Source organism: Ictidomys tridecemlineatus, chromosome 13 (assembly GCF_052094955.1).
Source record: "Ictidomys tridecemlineatus isolate mIctTri1 chromosome 13, mIctTri1.hap1, whole genome shotgun sequence".
Lineage (NCBI taxonomy): Eukaryota > Metazoa > Chordata > Mammalia > Rodentia > Sciuridae > Ictidomys > Ictidomys tridecemlineatus.
Window position 1 is genome coordinate 26,416,456 of NC_135489.1, and position 17,119 is coordinate 26,433,574.

General features: G+C 52.1%; 1 protein-coding gene across 1 annotated transcript in view; it reads left to right on the plus strand.

Moving 5' to 3' along the window:
- The window catches only part of Loxhd1 (lipoxygenase homology PLAT domains 1), a 142,525-nt gene that overhangs the window by 105,696 nt on the left and 19,710 nt on the right, over window positions 1-17,119 (plus strand). The window contains exons 30-37 of the mRNA XM_078030089.1: window positions 1,930-2,139; window positions 2,265-2,400; window positions 3,985-4,193; window positions 5,043-5,228; window positions 7,695-7,822; window positions 11,462-11,579; window positions 13,403-13,577; window positions 15,097-15,282. Coding sequence (XP_077886215.1) covers window positions 1,930-2,139; window positions 2,265-2,400; window positions 3,985-4,193; window positions 5,043-5,228; window positions 7,695-7,822; window positions 11,462-11,579; window positions 13,403-13,577; window positions 15,097-15,282 — 1,348 coding nt within the window. The remainder of the gene's footprint in view (window positions 1-1,929; window positions 2,140-2,264; window positions 2,401-3,984; window positions 4,194-5,042; window positions 5,229-7,694; window positions 7,823-11,461; window positions 11,580-13,402; window positions 13,578-15,096; window positions 15,283-17,119) is intronic.

Below are 17,119 nucleotides of genomic sequence, written 5' to 3' on the forward strand. Positions count from 1 at the left end.
TGGGAGGAGCTCCAAGCTGGCTCCTTAATCTAGAAGTAAGCCATTTCCCTTTACTTCAGTTTACTGCTTCTAAAGTGGAATGTAATGTGAGTGTTAAGTGGACCTTGCCCTGAGAGACAGAGTGAGGTGAACACATTCTGCATCACAGAAGATCATTTAAAGTCAGTCTCTCTCTCTCTCTCTCTCTCTCTCTCTCTCTCTCTCTCTCTCTCTCTCTCTCTCTCTCACACACACACACACACACACACACACACACCACTAGAGATGTACTTGTTCACTGCTCATGTACAGTGGCTAGGAGGAAGACTATCCTCCCCAGTCCATTTTTTGGGGAAAAAAATAGAATGCCAAAGAGGTCAACCGTTTGCCCATCACATTTCATGGGGTCAAGGATGAGTGATGTCCCTGGGGTCAGGGATGAAGCAGTGCCAGACGCCGGGATCTGATCACCTGAATTCAGATCCTGGTTCTAATACTTATTAGCTGTGTGATCTTGAGCAAGTTACTTAGCAACTCCATGCCTCAGCTTCCTCCACATAAAATAGAGTTGACATTGAGTCACTGTGACCGTCAACCGAATTAAAACCTGTGAAGTGCCTCATCCCTTTCTCCTCCCATCTGCTGGTTCTGATGCTCCATCAGGAGAGCTGGAGCTTCCTCTGGATCGGTTACTATTTATAGGAACTGAAGTTCACTGCGGGCATCTGAAAGCTTCCATTTCTCTAGTCACTTGCACGGGAACTAGGAGTCACCCCTTAAAACCCTTTTTCTATCAGCACCCCCTTCCCACCTACATCGAATCAATCGCCAGTTCTGGGAGATTCTCCCCTCTAAATATCCTCGGGTCAGTTGAGTCTGCTCCGTGGCGACTCAGCCCTTCCCCTTCTCACCTCTCTTACTGAACGGGCCTGGTGTCTCTGCTCCAGGCCCCACCAGCCAATCCATCTTCTTCTGCTTCCCTCAATTACCCTGTCCAAAGCTGTTAGAGTCACTCACACATTTTAGTCCTTCAGGGGTCCCCATAGATCCCAGATCTCACCCGAATCCTTCACATGACTTGCAGACCTTCCTGACCTACCCTGGGTGACCTGCCTGGAATGTCCCTGACAAACCACTGGGCTCAGTTTCCAGAAAGTTCCATGCTTTCTCCTGCCTCCACACCTTTCCCAATGCTTTCTCTGAGTACATGGACATGCTTCCATAGAAAACGGACAATGCCATTCTGTGGTTTCACTTTTTTACATAAAAGGCATCATGCTATATAAATACTCCTGCACTTGCCTTTGGCATTCAGTGGGATGCCTTGGCAATCTTTCTGTGTCAGGATATTCAAACGTAGAAGGAGTTGGCTCTTCTCTGTCACCACTACACACATCCATTCCCCAGGCAAGGCTATGCCAGAGTTGTTTAACTGTTCCCCAAGAATGGAGCCTCAGCTGGCTTCCGGTTTCCCACTGTAGACTTGTCCTGCAAAAGCATTCTTAGGCACATATGAAAGTCTTCCTCTAAATCAGATGCAATGAAGGGGAAGTGCTGGGCCGCAGGGTATGCCCATTTCTACTCCAATGAACTCAGTTTCTAGTGTATCAAGTTAACAGGTTTAACTCATCTGTCACTGTCATGGCCATTAGACGCCACCCTCTCACATCAGAGTCCGTCTTTCAAATACCCACGAGTTTATCCCAAGAGAAATTTGGGCAGAGGCAGTTTTCTCCAAGGAATTGCATACATGAGTGGACTGGAATGGGGCCATTATGGAAGTGAGGCCTTGAACTTGGAGATCAATCACTCAGGGATTTGGACCTGGAGGTTCCCCAGATAGGATCTGTTCAGCCCAATAATGAAGGAGGGTGGAAGGCCCTGAAAGGATGGGGTTGGAGTGGGATGAAGTGGGGTGCTCCCCACCAAGTCCCCCCATGGACTCCCCAGGCCGACACTTTCATCATTGAGGCTGCTGACCTGGGCGTCATCTACAAGATAAAGCTGCGCCATGATAACACCAAATGGTGTGCAGACTGGTATGTGGAGAAGGTGGAGATCTGGAACGACACCAATGAGGATGAGTTCCTGTTCCTGTGCGGGCGCTGGCTCTCCCTGAAGAAGGAGGATGGACGGCTGGAGAGGCTCTTTTACGAAAAGGTACAATGAGGGATGGTCAGGGCCTTGGCTCAGCCATGGCCTATCACCATCTTTATACCTGGGGAGGGTTCTTGAAGAAGAAGATGTTGAGCTGTAACAGGCCTGGGTGATGCTTTTCTGGACAGGAGTACACTGGGGACCGCAGTAGCAACTGCAGCAGTCCAGCTGACTTCTGGGAGATTGCCCTGAGCTCCAAGATGGCGGACGTGGACATCGCCACTGTCACGGGGCCCATGGCTGACTATGTTCAGGAGGGCCCAGGTAAGATGAGACTCTCAGAACACAGATTCAGTCCAGAGGGCCTGGGGAAACCAGACAGAAGCCCGAAGCTGCATTGGGAATCCCTTGCTGGTTGACAGTGTACTCAGCCACACAAAATACTATGTCAGGTGTGGTAGGAGCAGGGAAAGAAGTCCCAAGCTGGTTGGTTGGGGACATAAGCTCCATTTCTGGTTCTGGTTCTCTCAGCTTAAAGATTTTTCTTCTTCCGTAAAACAGCATCATAATTCCCTGACAAGTTCACCTTGCCAACCAGACTTTTGAGATAAGGTGGTTCTAGATTTGTCTATTGAACATTTAAATACACTGCTTTCCTTTCAGTCCCTTAAGTGTAAAAGTGTGATAGTGTCCCCTCCAGGAGACCATGTGGTGGATCTGTGGGTCTGGGGTTGGGCAAAGAGAGCTATCTATTTACACAGTGCCTCTCACCCTGTGAATAAATGACAGGACCCCCGCCCTCCCAAATGCTCCTCCTTAGCTAAGCACTACGATCCCTGTGGAAAGGACTGAGAGCTCTCCTTGTGGAGATAAAACAGGGAAACACAGGTACAGAAAACATCTCAAGTTATCCCACAAAGGGCTAATCTGGAAACTTTTCAGAGACACAGATTGTATATCCTAAACCCACTGTGCCAGGGCAGTGTCCCCAACCTTTTGAGGAAGATGGTCCAGGAGAGAAGGATTTCCAATTTGCTATCAATCAGTAACTGCAAATGACAGTGCCCTGGAGATAGTGGCTTAAAGGAATGCAGATTATTTTTTTCTTTTATGAAAGTTCAGAAGTAGGCCATCTGGAACTAATCCAGCAGCTCCAGTGACATCAGGCAACAGGTTCCCTCAACCTGGTCACCCTGGCAACCTTATAAATTGCTTGCATCCTAAAGCTTGCCCATGACTCTAAGATGGCTCTTGGAACCACAGCCATCCCACCCACATTCCAAAAAGACTCAGAACTTTTAAAGAAGGTTTTCCCTACAACACCTGCTGGCCTGTAACTCCTCAAGAGCTTCAAGGGGAGTAATACGAGAGGGGAACTAGAAATGTATGCCATGCCCACCGAGCAAATTGGTAGGCTGATTAGTCTAGTTTGGCTTGGAAATAGATATCTTCTAGAACTTTACTACATGATATATGGATGTATAATACATTTTTGTTACTCTTCCCGAAATTTCTCTCTATGAGAACTCACTTTTGCTGACCTCAGTTTTTGCTGACCGTGGAAGCCCTTTTGCCCTGTAACTCCTGCACGTGGACAGAGGCCATTGTTCTGACCTTCCTACCTGGTAGTGCTGGGTTCAAGACAATTGGCCAAAAGGGTTCTCCTAAGCTTGACACTCCAAACCAGTGACAAGGACACTCTCTTTGTGCTCACTCTTGGAGTTACCAACTCCCTCGTTCCCTGGAGTGTAGACATCAGTGGGAACTCCTCCACTGGGAAGTTTTCTTGTTCTGGGCTCTGAAGGAGCCAAGGGCAGTGGTCTCCAGCGGCCATGGCATCTCCGGGCCTGTGTAGCGCACCCTGCACGCCAGCCCATGGTGAGGCTGGGCTGCCACCATCTCTTGCAGTCATTCCCTACTACGTGTCAGTGACCACCGGGAAGCACAGGGACGCGGCCACCGATAGCCGAGCCTTCATCTTACTCATCGGAGAGGAGGACGAACGCAGCAACCGCATCTGGCTGGATTACCCCCAGGGGAAGAGGGGCTTTGCCTGCGGCTCGGTAGAGGAGTTCTACGTCGGGGGCTTGGACGTGGGCACCATCAAGAAAATAGAGGTGCTGGCCTTTGGGGCCCTGTGATGGTGACCACTGCAGAGAAGGAAGGAGATGACTAGGACCTAGGGTGGGTGGGGGGTTGGGGGTCAGGCAGAGCAATGACCTGGAGCCCCTCAGACCAGGAAGCAGAGGGAGACCTCCCAGCCTCCTCCATCAAAGAGCTGGGTGACCTTGGGTGAGTCTCCTGCCTCTCTGGTTCCCATTCTCTACCCGTCCAGTGGAGATGCCCTGTGTATTAATTCTTTTTTAATCACCATGTAACAAATTCTCACGAAGTTCATCAGTGGATGGTCTCTGGTGGCCACCCTCCCGCTTCCCAGACACATTCCAGATGTGCATTAGCAGGTCCACTTCTGAAGGCCTCACTGGGATGACAGCAAGTTGCAGCCAGAGCTGTGATCTTGTCTAAGGCTTGGGGTCCTAGTGACCAAATCCATTTTCTTGGGGTTGTGAGGATGGAAGGCTTCAGTTCCCAGTGTTTGCCTGCCATTCCCCACCATGTGGCTGTCTCCAAAACATGGTGGTGTCCTTGTTCAAGACCAATAGGAAACCATCCCTTCTGCTTCAGACACCTCTGACTTCTTCTATCCCCAACATTCAGATCCTCTTTTCAAGGGCTCCCCTGATGAGCCAGAGTCTTTCTTTGATTAACTCAAAGTCATCTGCTTAGAGACCTTAATGAGATCTGTAAAATCTCATTTGTGGGAGGGCCTTGGGCCAGTGGGTGCCCAGCACACTGGAAGGAGACGTTGAGAGTGGGGCCACAGGACAGGGAGGGGGCCGTTGAACAGAAAGGACTCTCTTCCCAGTTGTACCCAGATCCTCACAGGCTGGTCTGTCTCTTCCCAGCTGGGCCATGATGGAGCCTCCCCCGAGAGCTGCTGGCTGGTGGAAGAGCTGTGCTTGGCAGTGCCCACCCAGGGCATCAAGTACACACTGTCCTGCAACTGCTGGCTTGCCAAGGACCGGGGTGACGGGGTCACCTCTCGTGTTTTTGACCTGCTGGATGCCATGGTGGTGAACATCGGGGTGAAGGTGTGGGGACACTGTGGATGTGCCTTGTAGATAGGGATCAGCAGGGGAGACCAAGTGAGGAGGTAGGAGACTCATCACTAGGGCACTCTAGCCTGGCATACTGGTTAGACTCACTGTGCTAGAAACAAGGAGAGGGCTCTCTTTGGTCCGATGCTGTATGACCTTGGGCAAATCACTTAGCCTCACTGTTGCCTTGGTTTCATGATAGGTTATGAACAAGGTCATGAACAGTCTGTGGAAGAGCTCTCGAAGGTAACAGCTCAGCATAGACATGCAGGGTTGCTGTTCTCCTAGGTGCTATACCAGCACCACCAGCCCGGGCACAGAGAAAGATGGCACTTGAGATACTCTGGTCTCACAGCACAGGGAATGAGACTCTCCCTGGCTGGAAGAAGGCAGAAGCTACGTACCCCTGTCCTTGTTCTAACTGGCCAAATGAATTTTGGCAAGTTGTATGAACTCAGGCCAGGACCAGGCAGGACACAGGATAGGTGGCTGGAACCCAAGGACCCACAGACAGTTGATGGCCTGACCCTGTGGTCTCTCTCTGTCTCATAAGCTATGGGATCAACAGAAACCCCAGCCCTTATCTCTGTTGCTTAATCTAAACTCATGGCCAGCTTGGCCATCCCCCAAAGGTAAGGACTGAGCCGAGAGGCCCTGCTAATCTTGGGCATGGAAATGGCAGAAGGGTCTGAGTCCTGGATTCTAAAATCCTTGACAGGCAGGAGCAGGGGTGCCTGTGCCTCCTCTGCAGAAGAGTAGGGAGCAGAACATTCCACGGTACAGCCATCCCCCTGCTTCCCAGACACCTTCTGTGGCCGACTGGACGATGTCGGTGAGCCGCGACTCAGCCAGGGCCCACCGCACTGACCCGCTTGCCAGGCAGCCGGGTGCGCCTGTGCGGGCCCCACCCACACAGGGCAGCCACGCCTCCTCCCAGCTCTCTAGTCCAGGAAAATCCAGCTGCATACCCCTGCTATTCACAGAACAAAAGAACACAGCTCTGTCACTGTACAAAGAACCACAGGGCTCTTTGGACTGGCCTTCTCCCCAGGACACTTGATACCAGACCGGATTTACAGGAGCCCTGCTTCTGTCTCTTTTTGGAAACACACCAGTTACATAAAAAAGGGACACATCTGTGTAAAGCAGAGGAAGGTGGATGCAGAGAACACAGGGGCAAGAGGGCCAGCCCTCAGAGGCCAGTCTCCATGGGGCCACCAACGCGCTTGTTTTGATCATTCTATTTTTTTATGCCTGTCTGGATAAGAGCAAGAAAGCACCAGGCTCCCATATGTGTCCACAGTAGCCCCTCCTGCCCACCCTGAGTGCCCTTGGTGGGCAGCACAGGGGGCTCTGGGTAAAGCAGGAGAGCTGTCTGGCATTCCCCCTGAGAGTGGCCCTGAGCTCTGTGGGTGGGGCCTGCACGTGATAGAGCTATACCTGCAGGGTCCTGGGGAAGATTCTAGATGCTGCTAGAAAAGCCTCCAGCAGGTGCAGCGGCACGGGGCATTGCCATCCAGGTGAAGGCAGGAGGAGGCAGCCACGGGGGAAGAAGAGGGCCAGGGCTTTTCAAAGGAGCCATCAGCCTGGCTTTCCGCCTCCTCTGCTGAGCATCTAACCCTGCTGTCAGTCGGGATTCTCCTCTCGAGGGAGAATGGAGGACAAGCCCAGCCCCAGGGACACCCCAGAACATCTGAGTGGGTGTTGCCTCTTGCCACCAGGCTGCCTCTCATGGGAAGAGCCAGGGCAGGGCCTGGGAGAGGGCTGGGCTCTCCCCACCCCTGCATGGGGACAGCTGGAGGGATTTCATCCTTTTTAGAGCAAACCTGAGGCAAAAGAGCAAAATCTGGATCTAAAGCAAAAGTTCTGTGAATAGGCAATTGTCCTGTTCACTGATGGTTTGAGGCCGAGATCCTTCAGAAGTCACTCCCAAGGGTACCCCTTGCTCACAGACCTCAGTGTAAGCTGGTTGTGGTGGGAAGTGGGGACACCTGGAACCCCAAGGCTCATCTGTCACTGTCATGCCCAGGGCCGGGCACAGATATGAACTGTCCATAGCCCACTCTAGTCTGTGCCTCACCACAGGGAAACGGGCTGGCAGGTGGCGGGATCTGCCCAGGGTCAACAGCTGACAAGTGGCAGATCTGGGATTCAAATGAGCTCTGGATGATTTCAAAGGCCACTGCCCTCCCACTGTGGTTGGACTGACAGAGACTGGATGCACCTTGGCTTTAGGCCACACCAACAGCCCTCTGCCAGGCTGAGCTCTCCAGGGCTGGGCCCCGTGGGGCCTGCAAGGGGCAAGACCTGGCTCTTGATCCCCAGGCTCTCCCCGTTGCTTGGTGGGGGGGGGCTCTTCTTGGAGCTAGGCGAGTGCGTCTTCTTTCCCAGGGAGACTGAGGCAAGTTGAGTGGGTTGACGAGGCGCCTGAGGCTTAAGACCCTGTCCCTCCCATGGCAGGTGCTTTACGAAATGACAGTGTGGACAGGCGACGTGGTCGGTGGGGGCACCGACTCCAACATCTTCATGACCCTCTATGGCATCAACGGGAGCACAGAGGAGGTGCAGCTGGACAAAAAGAAGGCCAGGTACCCCAAGAGGGCCAGTGCCCCTCTCCCCTCCTCCCATCCAGCCCTCCATCCTCTGCCCCAGCTGGCTCAGTGTGAGCACACCGTGGAACCTTCCAGCCACACTTTTGTCACCCTGTCTCAATACTTTCTCTCTTTCGAGAGCCAGCTCAAGCCCACCTTTCCCGGGAGCCTTCCTGGACCACCTCGCCCAGACAAGTTCTCCCTCCTTCCTTCTTCTTCTTTTTTTTCCATTTGGTCATTCAAAAAAACCCAACGCAAGATCTATATTTGCTAGTGCTGTGTCCTTGCTAATTTCTTTGCTTAAGGGACCATAAGATGCAGACTTTAGGGAAAGTTGGGGGAAGGGTACACAAAATTCTTTTCTTCTTCTTCTTCTTCTTTTTTTTTTTTTTTTTTTTGCAATTTTCTACCTAAAACAATTGCAAAACAAATATCAATCCATTTCCAAAACATTAAAAAAAGAAAAGAATGAGCACTGGCTCGGGCCTGGGGAGGGGTCATGTTCTGGAGGGCCCAGCCCTGCATCCATGGCACCTCCCGCCCCAGGTGCACAGAAGAGCTACTGCTGTACACAAGGGCTGGCAGGTGCCAGGCATGGTTCTGAGCCAGGCATGGCAACTCCCAGTCTTTTCCATGGCCCTCTGAGGACACTGACCATCACACCCATTTTACAGGTGAGACAACTGAGTCACAGAGAGGGGAAGTCATAATGCTCCGGGATGCCGTGGCACTGGGAAGTGTGCCCAGATGGGCTTTAGTCTTGAGTATGAGGTTCCCTTAAAATGGGGACTAGGAAGGACAGTATCATGGGCTTCCTGGAGCACTTGGTCAGTGCCTGGCATTGGACCACCCTTTAGACAGCAGGGGTTTGAGTTGGTTTTCCATGCTCAGCCATTGTCCTTCAAACATCCTGGCCCCTGGCACCTTAAAACCCGAGGAGACAGACTCAGGGTCCAAGCCTAGCAGCTTTAAAACCCAGCCACGGCCACAGTGCCCCGTCACCATCTGGAGCTGGTGAGATCCAGGGTGGCTTTCTTCTGAATCCCCCTGCTCCTGGCTCTGGCCTCACAGGTAGGGACCACTGAGTGCGTAACTCTGGATCCTCACTGGGGAGGTGGTGCTGAGGATGGTGATCTTGGTGATGATGGTGGTGACTGGCATGAGGATAAAGAAGCTCTTTCTTGGGGACCAGGCAGGAATTTCCTCCCATGGCAGAGCAGCTGATTAGAGTAGGAGCTTTGCCCACCCTCTGCAGCTCCTCCCCGGGCTGTGCTAAGGAGATTTACCTGTCTCTTCTTAGCACTTCTGCCCTCTCATTACCCTGCTCTCGGTTCCTTCTGGAATTCTTCCTGGAGCAACTAGCCATGAGGATGATAGTGAACACTGATGAATCCAAGTGCTGTGGAAAGTGCCCTTTGATCTATGCAAACTCACAACACCCCCTGTAGTTTACTCATTGTGCCTGAGACACAGAGAGATACAGTAACTTGCCCACGGTTGCACAGCTAGTAAGAAGGGAAATTATTGGGATTTGAACTCAGGCACTTGTAGGAATAAACAAAGATCAAAGGCCATTTCTTCAGAGTTTGTTGCTGCAAGGGGGTCAGTCACCATCACTTGGTATGACAGGGGCTCACAGGCTGTCAGAAGAGGGGAAAAGATTTCTAGTGAAGGGTTACTTGAGGCTGGAGGTACACTAGGAAGAATGGGGGTATCTTGTGTGATTGGATTGTAGAGCACGGTGGGTCTCTCTGGTTGGTCTTGAGCTGGGAACAGGAACAAAAGCGGGGAACTGGCAGTCACCAACCAGGTCTTGACCATCCTGAGCCAATCTCTATAGAGCCTTGGGCTCCCTAAGAGGTGACTGTGGAAGCTGTGGGTGTCAGCTCTGTTGTCACGCGTGGTCTGGCTGTTGTCCCTGTGCCCCGTGCGTGCTCAGCCCCTCTGGTCTTCACCTCTACAGTCACTGTAACCTCCATCCAACCCTTAATTCCTGGATTTTTCTCTGGCTACCTATCTCCCTCCCACACTCCCCCTTACTGAGCAGATGTCCAGGGCATAATCACTGGTGGGACGGGGGCTAGACCTCACCTCTGGGAGTATCCAAATTCCAAAAGTTACTTGAAATCCCAAATCCCATCATTATCAATAGAGCCATATTGCCAATGCTTCCAGGCCCCTTTAGTTCAAGGGTTTCTCTGAATGAAGATCTATTTTGTGAGCAGGACCACGATTTTTCAGTTACGCTGTTGGCCAGCCCAGGGCTCTTTCCTGTGGCCTGTGCTGTCTTATTGTATTTGCATGCGGCAGAGGTTTCACCAGGCTCCTGGGGTCCTTGCGATGCGTGTCTGCATCTTGAGTGGCAATGCGTGTCTGCATCTTGACTGGGGTCTTGGATAGAAAGACCCACAGGGCATAGGTCACATGGCTTGATGGTGTTCAGGGAGATGCACTTCCTAAGAGAGGCCATGTGGCTGGGTGCAGTAACACACATCTGGAATCCCAGTGGCTGGGGAGGCTGAGGCAGGAGGATCGTGAGTTCAAAGCCAGCCGCCACAACAGCAAGGCACTAAGCAACTCAGTGAGATCCCATCTCTAGAAATAAAATACAGAATAGGGCTGGGGGTGTGGCTCAGTGATTGAGTGCCCCTGAATTCAATGCTGGGTATGCCCCCCCCCCAAAATAAAGAGGCCATGTGATCAGAGAAGGCTGTGGGCAGGCTGGACCCAGAGGCCAGAGCTCAGTTTGGTCCACAGCATCCCCAGCCCCAACCCCAACTTTGGAGAGCTTCTCACTTCTAATCGCCATAAACGCACACCGCCAAGTCACCAAGAGAGGGCGGGCTCCGTTCCCCCGCTGCCTCTAAGACGAGGCATCCTTCTCCCTCAGCAGCACTTGCGGTCTCAGCCCCCGCTGGCTGTGGCCTCTTTTTATAAATATGCCTTGTATCCAAGGAAGCATGACAATTGCCACTCAGAGCTGTCTCTTCAGGGCCACCTGCATCACTCCGAAGGGCTTATCAACAGTATCACCTGGCATCAGTCAGCAGCCAAGCAATCAGTCACCATTGAAGGTCACATTGTACATGTGGCAGTGTGGGAGGAGCAGTGAGGAATAAAGACAGAGCCTCTCTGAGATGATGAGGTCATTCAGCACAAAAATAATAATAGCAACAAAAGCCGCATTACTTTCTATTTGCCACCACTTTACAGGTGCCCGTAGCATTACCCAATCCCGGGCCACTGTGTTCAGTGGTGCAGATTGCACATAGAAAAATATGAATGACGCCTTCTACAGTTGTGCAGTGCCCAATCTGCCCCATCGCTCGCGGTGGCCCTGTCACTCAGAATCTCATTTAAAGCTCTTCAGTTTTGAAATTCTTTTGGCTTTTAAAGTTGTTTTCACATCCATTTGGTCCCCATGAAAGTTTTGTGAGATTGCAGGGTTAGGGTCATTCTGGAAGTGTTCCAGGTGACTTAGCAGAACATGATCAGAACCCAGAACTAGCAGCTCTTGGCTCAGGGTCATTTCTACCCACCAAATACATCTGGAGAGCAAGAGGGGGAGCTTATCCCAAATGTGGTCTCTGGCCGTGGCCGGCTTCCCCTCTTCAGGCCTCTGCTCCCCACCCCCAGGTTCGAGCGGGAGCAGAACGACACCTTCATCATGGAGATCCTGGACATCGCTCCCTTCACCAAGATGCGCATCCGCATCGATGGCCTGGGCAGCCGGCCCGAGTGGTTCCTGGAAAGGGTGAGGACCCTCACTCTCCCTTCTAGGCACTGTCTGCCCCTCCTCCCTGTTATTTTGGGTCATCAGTGGACATTGGTTAACAAATGTCACTGAAGAGGGTGATGACATGAGCCCGGCCATGAAATCCAATTTGCCCTTTGGCGTGAATTAATCAGGGGACATAGTTTCAGGTGTCCAGTGAGAGTCTGGTCAGCTTCTGGAGCAGACAGACAGCATGAGTTGTGAACAGAACATGGCCACCGCCTGGGGTGAGGGGAGGCCTGGCTTGGGCTTTCTCTGGGACGTGGGTTGGGAGGTCAAGAGAGGAGCAGCAGGAACCAGGACAGAGAGACTGTCACAGTGGGACGCTCAGGCAGGATGGCCAGGGAGCTGGTGCCCCTGCGCTCCAGAGTCTGGTGGCTGCCTCTTGGTCTACCCTGCCTGTCCCACAGGGGGTGTGGCAGCCCACCCCAGCAGCCCACCCGGGTCCTGGGCTCTCAGTGGCTGGGAGCAGCCTCGGGGCTGGCACAGTGACATCTTCACAGCTACAGCTGGGTTTCCTGGTCCTGCCCCAGGCCAGGCCCTCCCTGTGCTCACACACACGCCACTCATCCCCACAGGCTCAGTGTCCCCCATGGGAAGAAGGCAGCTTGATCCTCCTCCTAGGACCTCGCTTTCAGGGCTTCCTCAACTTCCCCTGCCTCATGGGGACCTGGCCTCCGGGCTTCCCCAAGGAGGCCACTGACCCACCCTGGTGTGGAGCAGAGAGGAGGTTCCAAGAGCCTGGGGCCCAGCAGGATGCATGTTGTGGGGAACTGCTGTGATGCCAGGGTCCCCAGGCTTCCCATGCCTTGAGTGGCCCCCAAGCCTTCAGCGCCCCTCACAGCAAGGACAATGGCTCTGGCAACAAAGATGACAGTCCTGCAGACACAGCCTCAGTGTCACCTGGGCCCTGGGCTCCCCAACATGCTGGTCACAATATGCTGTAGTGTCCTGGGGCTGCCATAACAGAGACCTGCGGACTCGAGGGCTGAGAACGGAACCTGGGATTCCAAGGCCCAGGTGTTGGCAGCTGCCCTCCCCCAGGCCCTGGGGAGGATCTGCGCCAGGCCTCATTCCCAACTTCCCGCAGTCCCTTGGCCTTGGCAGCTTCATGCCATCCTTCTGTGGCCCTGTCCCCGCATGTGTGGCTGTCTCTGTGGTCATGTTCCCCAGGTGTAAGGCACAGAAACGTGGGATGTATAGGGTTAGGGCTCCCCTAATGACCTCGCCTTAACCTGTAACAACTTGTTTCTAAATATAGTCACATGCCAAGGGACGTGAGGTTCACAACCTACAGGTTAAGACTTCAACATTCGAATCTGGGAGTGGGGGACACGATTCACCCATCACACGACCCTCCTCTCATCTCCTGTGTCAGCCCTCTGGTCCCGTGTCCACCCAAGGCCATCATCCTATGTCCCCTCAGGCTCCTCCTCTCCTGTTCAGCCAGTAACAGGTTTTCCTTGAGCCAACAATAGGGGCCCATACCAGGGACAAGCTGGCAACCTGCTCCCAGGGATTTACGACTGACAGTGACTTGGTCAGTCTGTTCTTCTGTCACTTGTTCAAGCATTTCCTGAGCCACATGTGACAGGTACCAAATCCCACGTCTCCAAATCCCATGGCCTCTCAGACCCCAGGCAAGACACAGGGCGCAGGATCCTTGTCCTGGAGAGGGCCTCTAGTCTGAGCTGCAGAGCTCCTCCCGTCTCTGGGACCTTGGTCTCTGGGGTGTGGAGGGGCTGCGTTGCAGGGGGGCTGGGAGGTGAGGGAGGGCCTTCCCACACGGGGTCCCTCCCCAGATCCTCCTGAAGAACATGAACACTGGCGATCTGACCATGTTCTACTACGGAGACTGGCTGTCCCAGCGGAAGGGCAAGAAGACCCTGGTGTGCGAAATGTGCGCTGTCATCGACGAGGAGGAGATGATGGAGTGGACGTCCTACACTGTCACCGTGAAGACCAGCAACATCCTGGGTGGGCTGGGGCCCCTCCCAACTCCCGCTGCCCTTGTCCTCACCTGAAAGTTTTGGCTCAGGACCTTGTTTCCAGGCGGGCAGTCTTTTCTTCAGATGGCCTTCCAAAAGCGAGTCAATCCAAGTCACTTCCACAGTCGGTCACTTTCTGCCTAGACAAAATAGTTCCTTCCACTGACAGAATGGGTCCCTTCCCTGCTCCCTCAGGGAAGTAGAGGAGAACATTTGTGTGTGGGTGGGGGGTGAGGGGTGGGGGTATGGCCCATGATTTTGAAAAGCCGGACCCACAGCCTGCTATTGGCCTGCTGTGGACTGGTGCCCCTCACCCAGGTGCTTTGCATCTCGGGGACCTGGGGCACCCTTTCACATTCATGTGCTTGGTGGCTATCCCCTGTGTGCTGGCTTTGGCCTTGGGTCTTAGGACAGAGGACAGAGGTGTGATTCTCAGGGACCTCATAGGTCTGACGCTACTGGGGAACTCAGAGGGGGACACCTTACCTACCTGGGCATCAGGGATGAGGTCATGGGGACTTCCCAAGGGTGATGCCAAAGTCAGGTCCAGAAACACGAACAGAAGTCACTGAGGTAGATGGGACATTCAGAGCCTTCTAAGCAAAAGTACTAGCATGTCAAAAATGGAGGTGACAAGGACCAGACTCTGACCTAGCTATGGAGGCAACACCTCCTACCTCCCCTCCCCTGTGCCAAGCCCACTCTCCAGGAGCTGTTGCAAGGAATTGGGCAAATTCATTCACATTGATTCTAAGTGACTATGGAGGATGAATGTGGTGGCCATGGTAGCTTACATTTTCAACAGAGAAGCCTTTAGGCAAAGAAGTGAAGCTCTCGTAGTAGAATTGTGGCATAAATGATGGGCAGATAAATCTGATCAAATTTGTTCGGGGTACCTCCCTTCTCCCTCTGCTCCTCACAATGAAGACTTTATCCTTATGGCTTGAAGTTCCAAGTGGCCACATGTTTTCAAGGCCCTCTATGCCTTTAGAATGTTCCAGAAAAGCTTCACCGAGCCACCTCTTCCAGAAGCACTTGCTTTTGGACTGGGGTCAAAACCTTTATCCAGCTTAAGCAAATGATATGAAGCTCCAGTGGAAATGTCAAAAGTAGATTTAAGGAGTGCAGAACTTTCTTCTGAATCCACACCATACAGGCGGCAGCTTATATTTTTAACTGCAGATCCAGTCTATATGGCGTGCCTTTTAAGTTTGGGAGCACTTCCCAGAAATAGATGCATTTCTGTCCAAAATATTCACAGTTACTATGACTGCAGTTAGACCAGAAGCCTATACAAGACACAAAGAGAAGGCAAAACACAGAACTGGAGACCGGGGAGTTCTAGGACTCTTACCAGTCCTTTCTGACCTCCCCCTTGGTCCTGCCACCTCTGAACTCTGTCCATCTACATGCCTTGATCCTCTGAGGAGACCAGGAGCAAAGCCAGGGCAAGGGCATGGTATGTCCCAGAGACTGGTACCCAGAGCCTCACCTTGCACTCTCTCCAGGAGCAGGCACGGATGCCAACGTGTTCATCATCATCTTTGGGGAGAACGGGGACAGCGGAACCCTGGCCCTGAAGCAGTCGGCCAACTGGAACAAGTTTGAGCGGAACAACACAGACACCTTCAACTTCTCTGACATGCTGAGCTTGGGTCACCTCTGCAAGCTGAGGGTCTGGCATGACAACAAAGGTAGCTCCCCTTCAAGGTCAGGGTTGTGGGAAGGGCAGCCCTTGGCTCCCTGCAGCACGGGAGGCCTTCCTTGCCTGCCTGGCAGCTCCGTCACTCCAGCAGCCCAGCAGGCAATGCAAGGCGGGGAATCATGCCATTTGACGCTCCCATCAGTGGGTGCCAGTGGGTGTCTTTCTATGCATTGGAAAGGAAGCTTAGCTCCTCCTGAATTCTCCCTGGGTGGTTACTGGGCCTTCATGCTCTGTGCAAGTTCAGAGCATGAATTCTACTTGGTTTACACATAACAATTTTTTTTTTTTTTAAATCTGGTTGGGCCAGTCGTGCATGCCTGTAATCCCATCAACTTGGGAGGCTGAGGCAGTTCCAAGCCAACCTCAGCAACTTAGTGAGGCCCTGAGCAACTTAGTGAGAATCTATCTCAAAAACAAACAAATAAAGTATGTAGCTCAGAAGTAGAGCATTTGCCTGGCATGTGAGAGACCCTGGGTTCCATACCTAGCACTGTCAAAAAAAAAAAAAATCAGAGAGAGAGAGAGAGAAAAAAAAAAACATAGAGGAATAGAAGAGCTATCTCACCAAATTTACTTCCCACAGATTTCATAGTGAGCCTAAAAGTGGCTAAGTTCACTTGTAAATATAAACTGGAATAGAATATAAATTAAGTGAGAAGTTTATTTTTTAACTGCAAAGTACCAAGGGAATAATTTGTCACCTCTGGAACTGTGGTGATGTTCATGACTTCAGCATTTCTTTGGTTATCACTGGCTGTCTTCAGGTCTATTTTCTCTGTCTTAGGAGTAAGTTCTATTATGTGTTAGAGTCAAATGGTTCATTGTTAAACTTCCCCTCCTCAGTGCATCCTGCTTTCCTAACTCGTCCCTCTTGCCTGGCTTTGAACCCAGCCTCGGCCCAGCTGTCTGCTCAAGACCTCTAGCCTTTGCTAGGTCTTCCCCTTCCTGTCTCTGGAGCTGTCCTGGTGCTGCGTTTCTCCCCACCTCTTCCACCTCTGCCCATTCAAATGCCCACCTCAGACAGGCCCGTCCATCATGGCCACTGATGAAACCCAACTCAGCAGTCGGTGACCTCTTTTTCCTACACGAGTCCCACTGTTTGGCTTCAACATGGGTTAAACAGTTAAAATGCTTCCCACAACATGGACCAGGCTCAAATTAGACACAGATAAAATAGCTATTCTTTGAAGCAATAAAATAATGGGTGTCTTCACAAACTTCACAGTTTCCCTATTGCCTGCATCCATTCGGTTATTCATGTACCAAACATCTGAAATGTTCCCCAGATGCCTAGAACTCTGGGAGGTACGAAAGATACTCATATTTGATCTTTAAAATCACTTTGTGAATTTTTGCAACAAAAGCACTTTATTGTCCCTCTTTTCTACCACCAATGAATATGGAGGCTCCAGGGTTTGAAATGTCACCAGCGCTCAACTGCAGGTCTTCTGTGCCTGTTCTGACCTGCCACACTGTGTGCCAGCCCGTCCTGTCGGTCACAGTTCTGCACCTTGGCCTGCCACTGTGGCAGATGCTCAGAAAAGAAGATGGGGAACAGCTTCCTCTACTCTCTTCGCTATGCTCCCAATGTCTTTATCAGGGTGCCTGGGGGAGCCCTATCCAGGAAAATGTGTAGTAGCAAGGGTCCCTTCTTCTCCACCTGCCCAATCAAATGGCATCAAGAATTTTTGGAAAGGAATGTACCAATAAAATGTTCTCAGATACCCATAATGAATCCTCTTTCCCAAGAAGGAAACAAAGACCCTTCCCACCATCCGTCATGATGGTTTTAGGACCAGTTGTGGGATGGCTGGAGGTTGAATGAT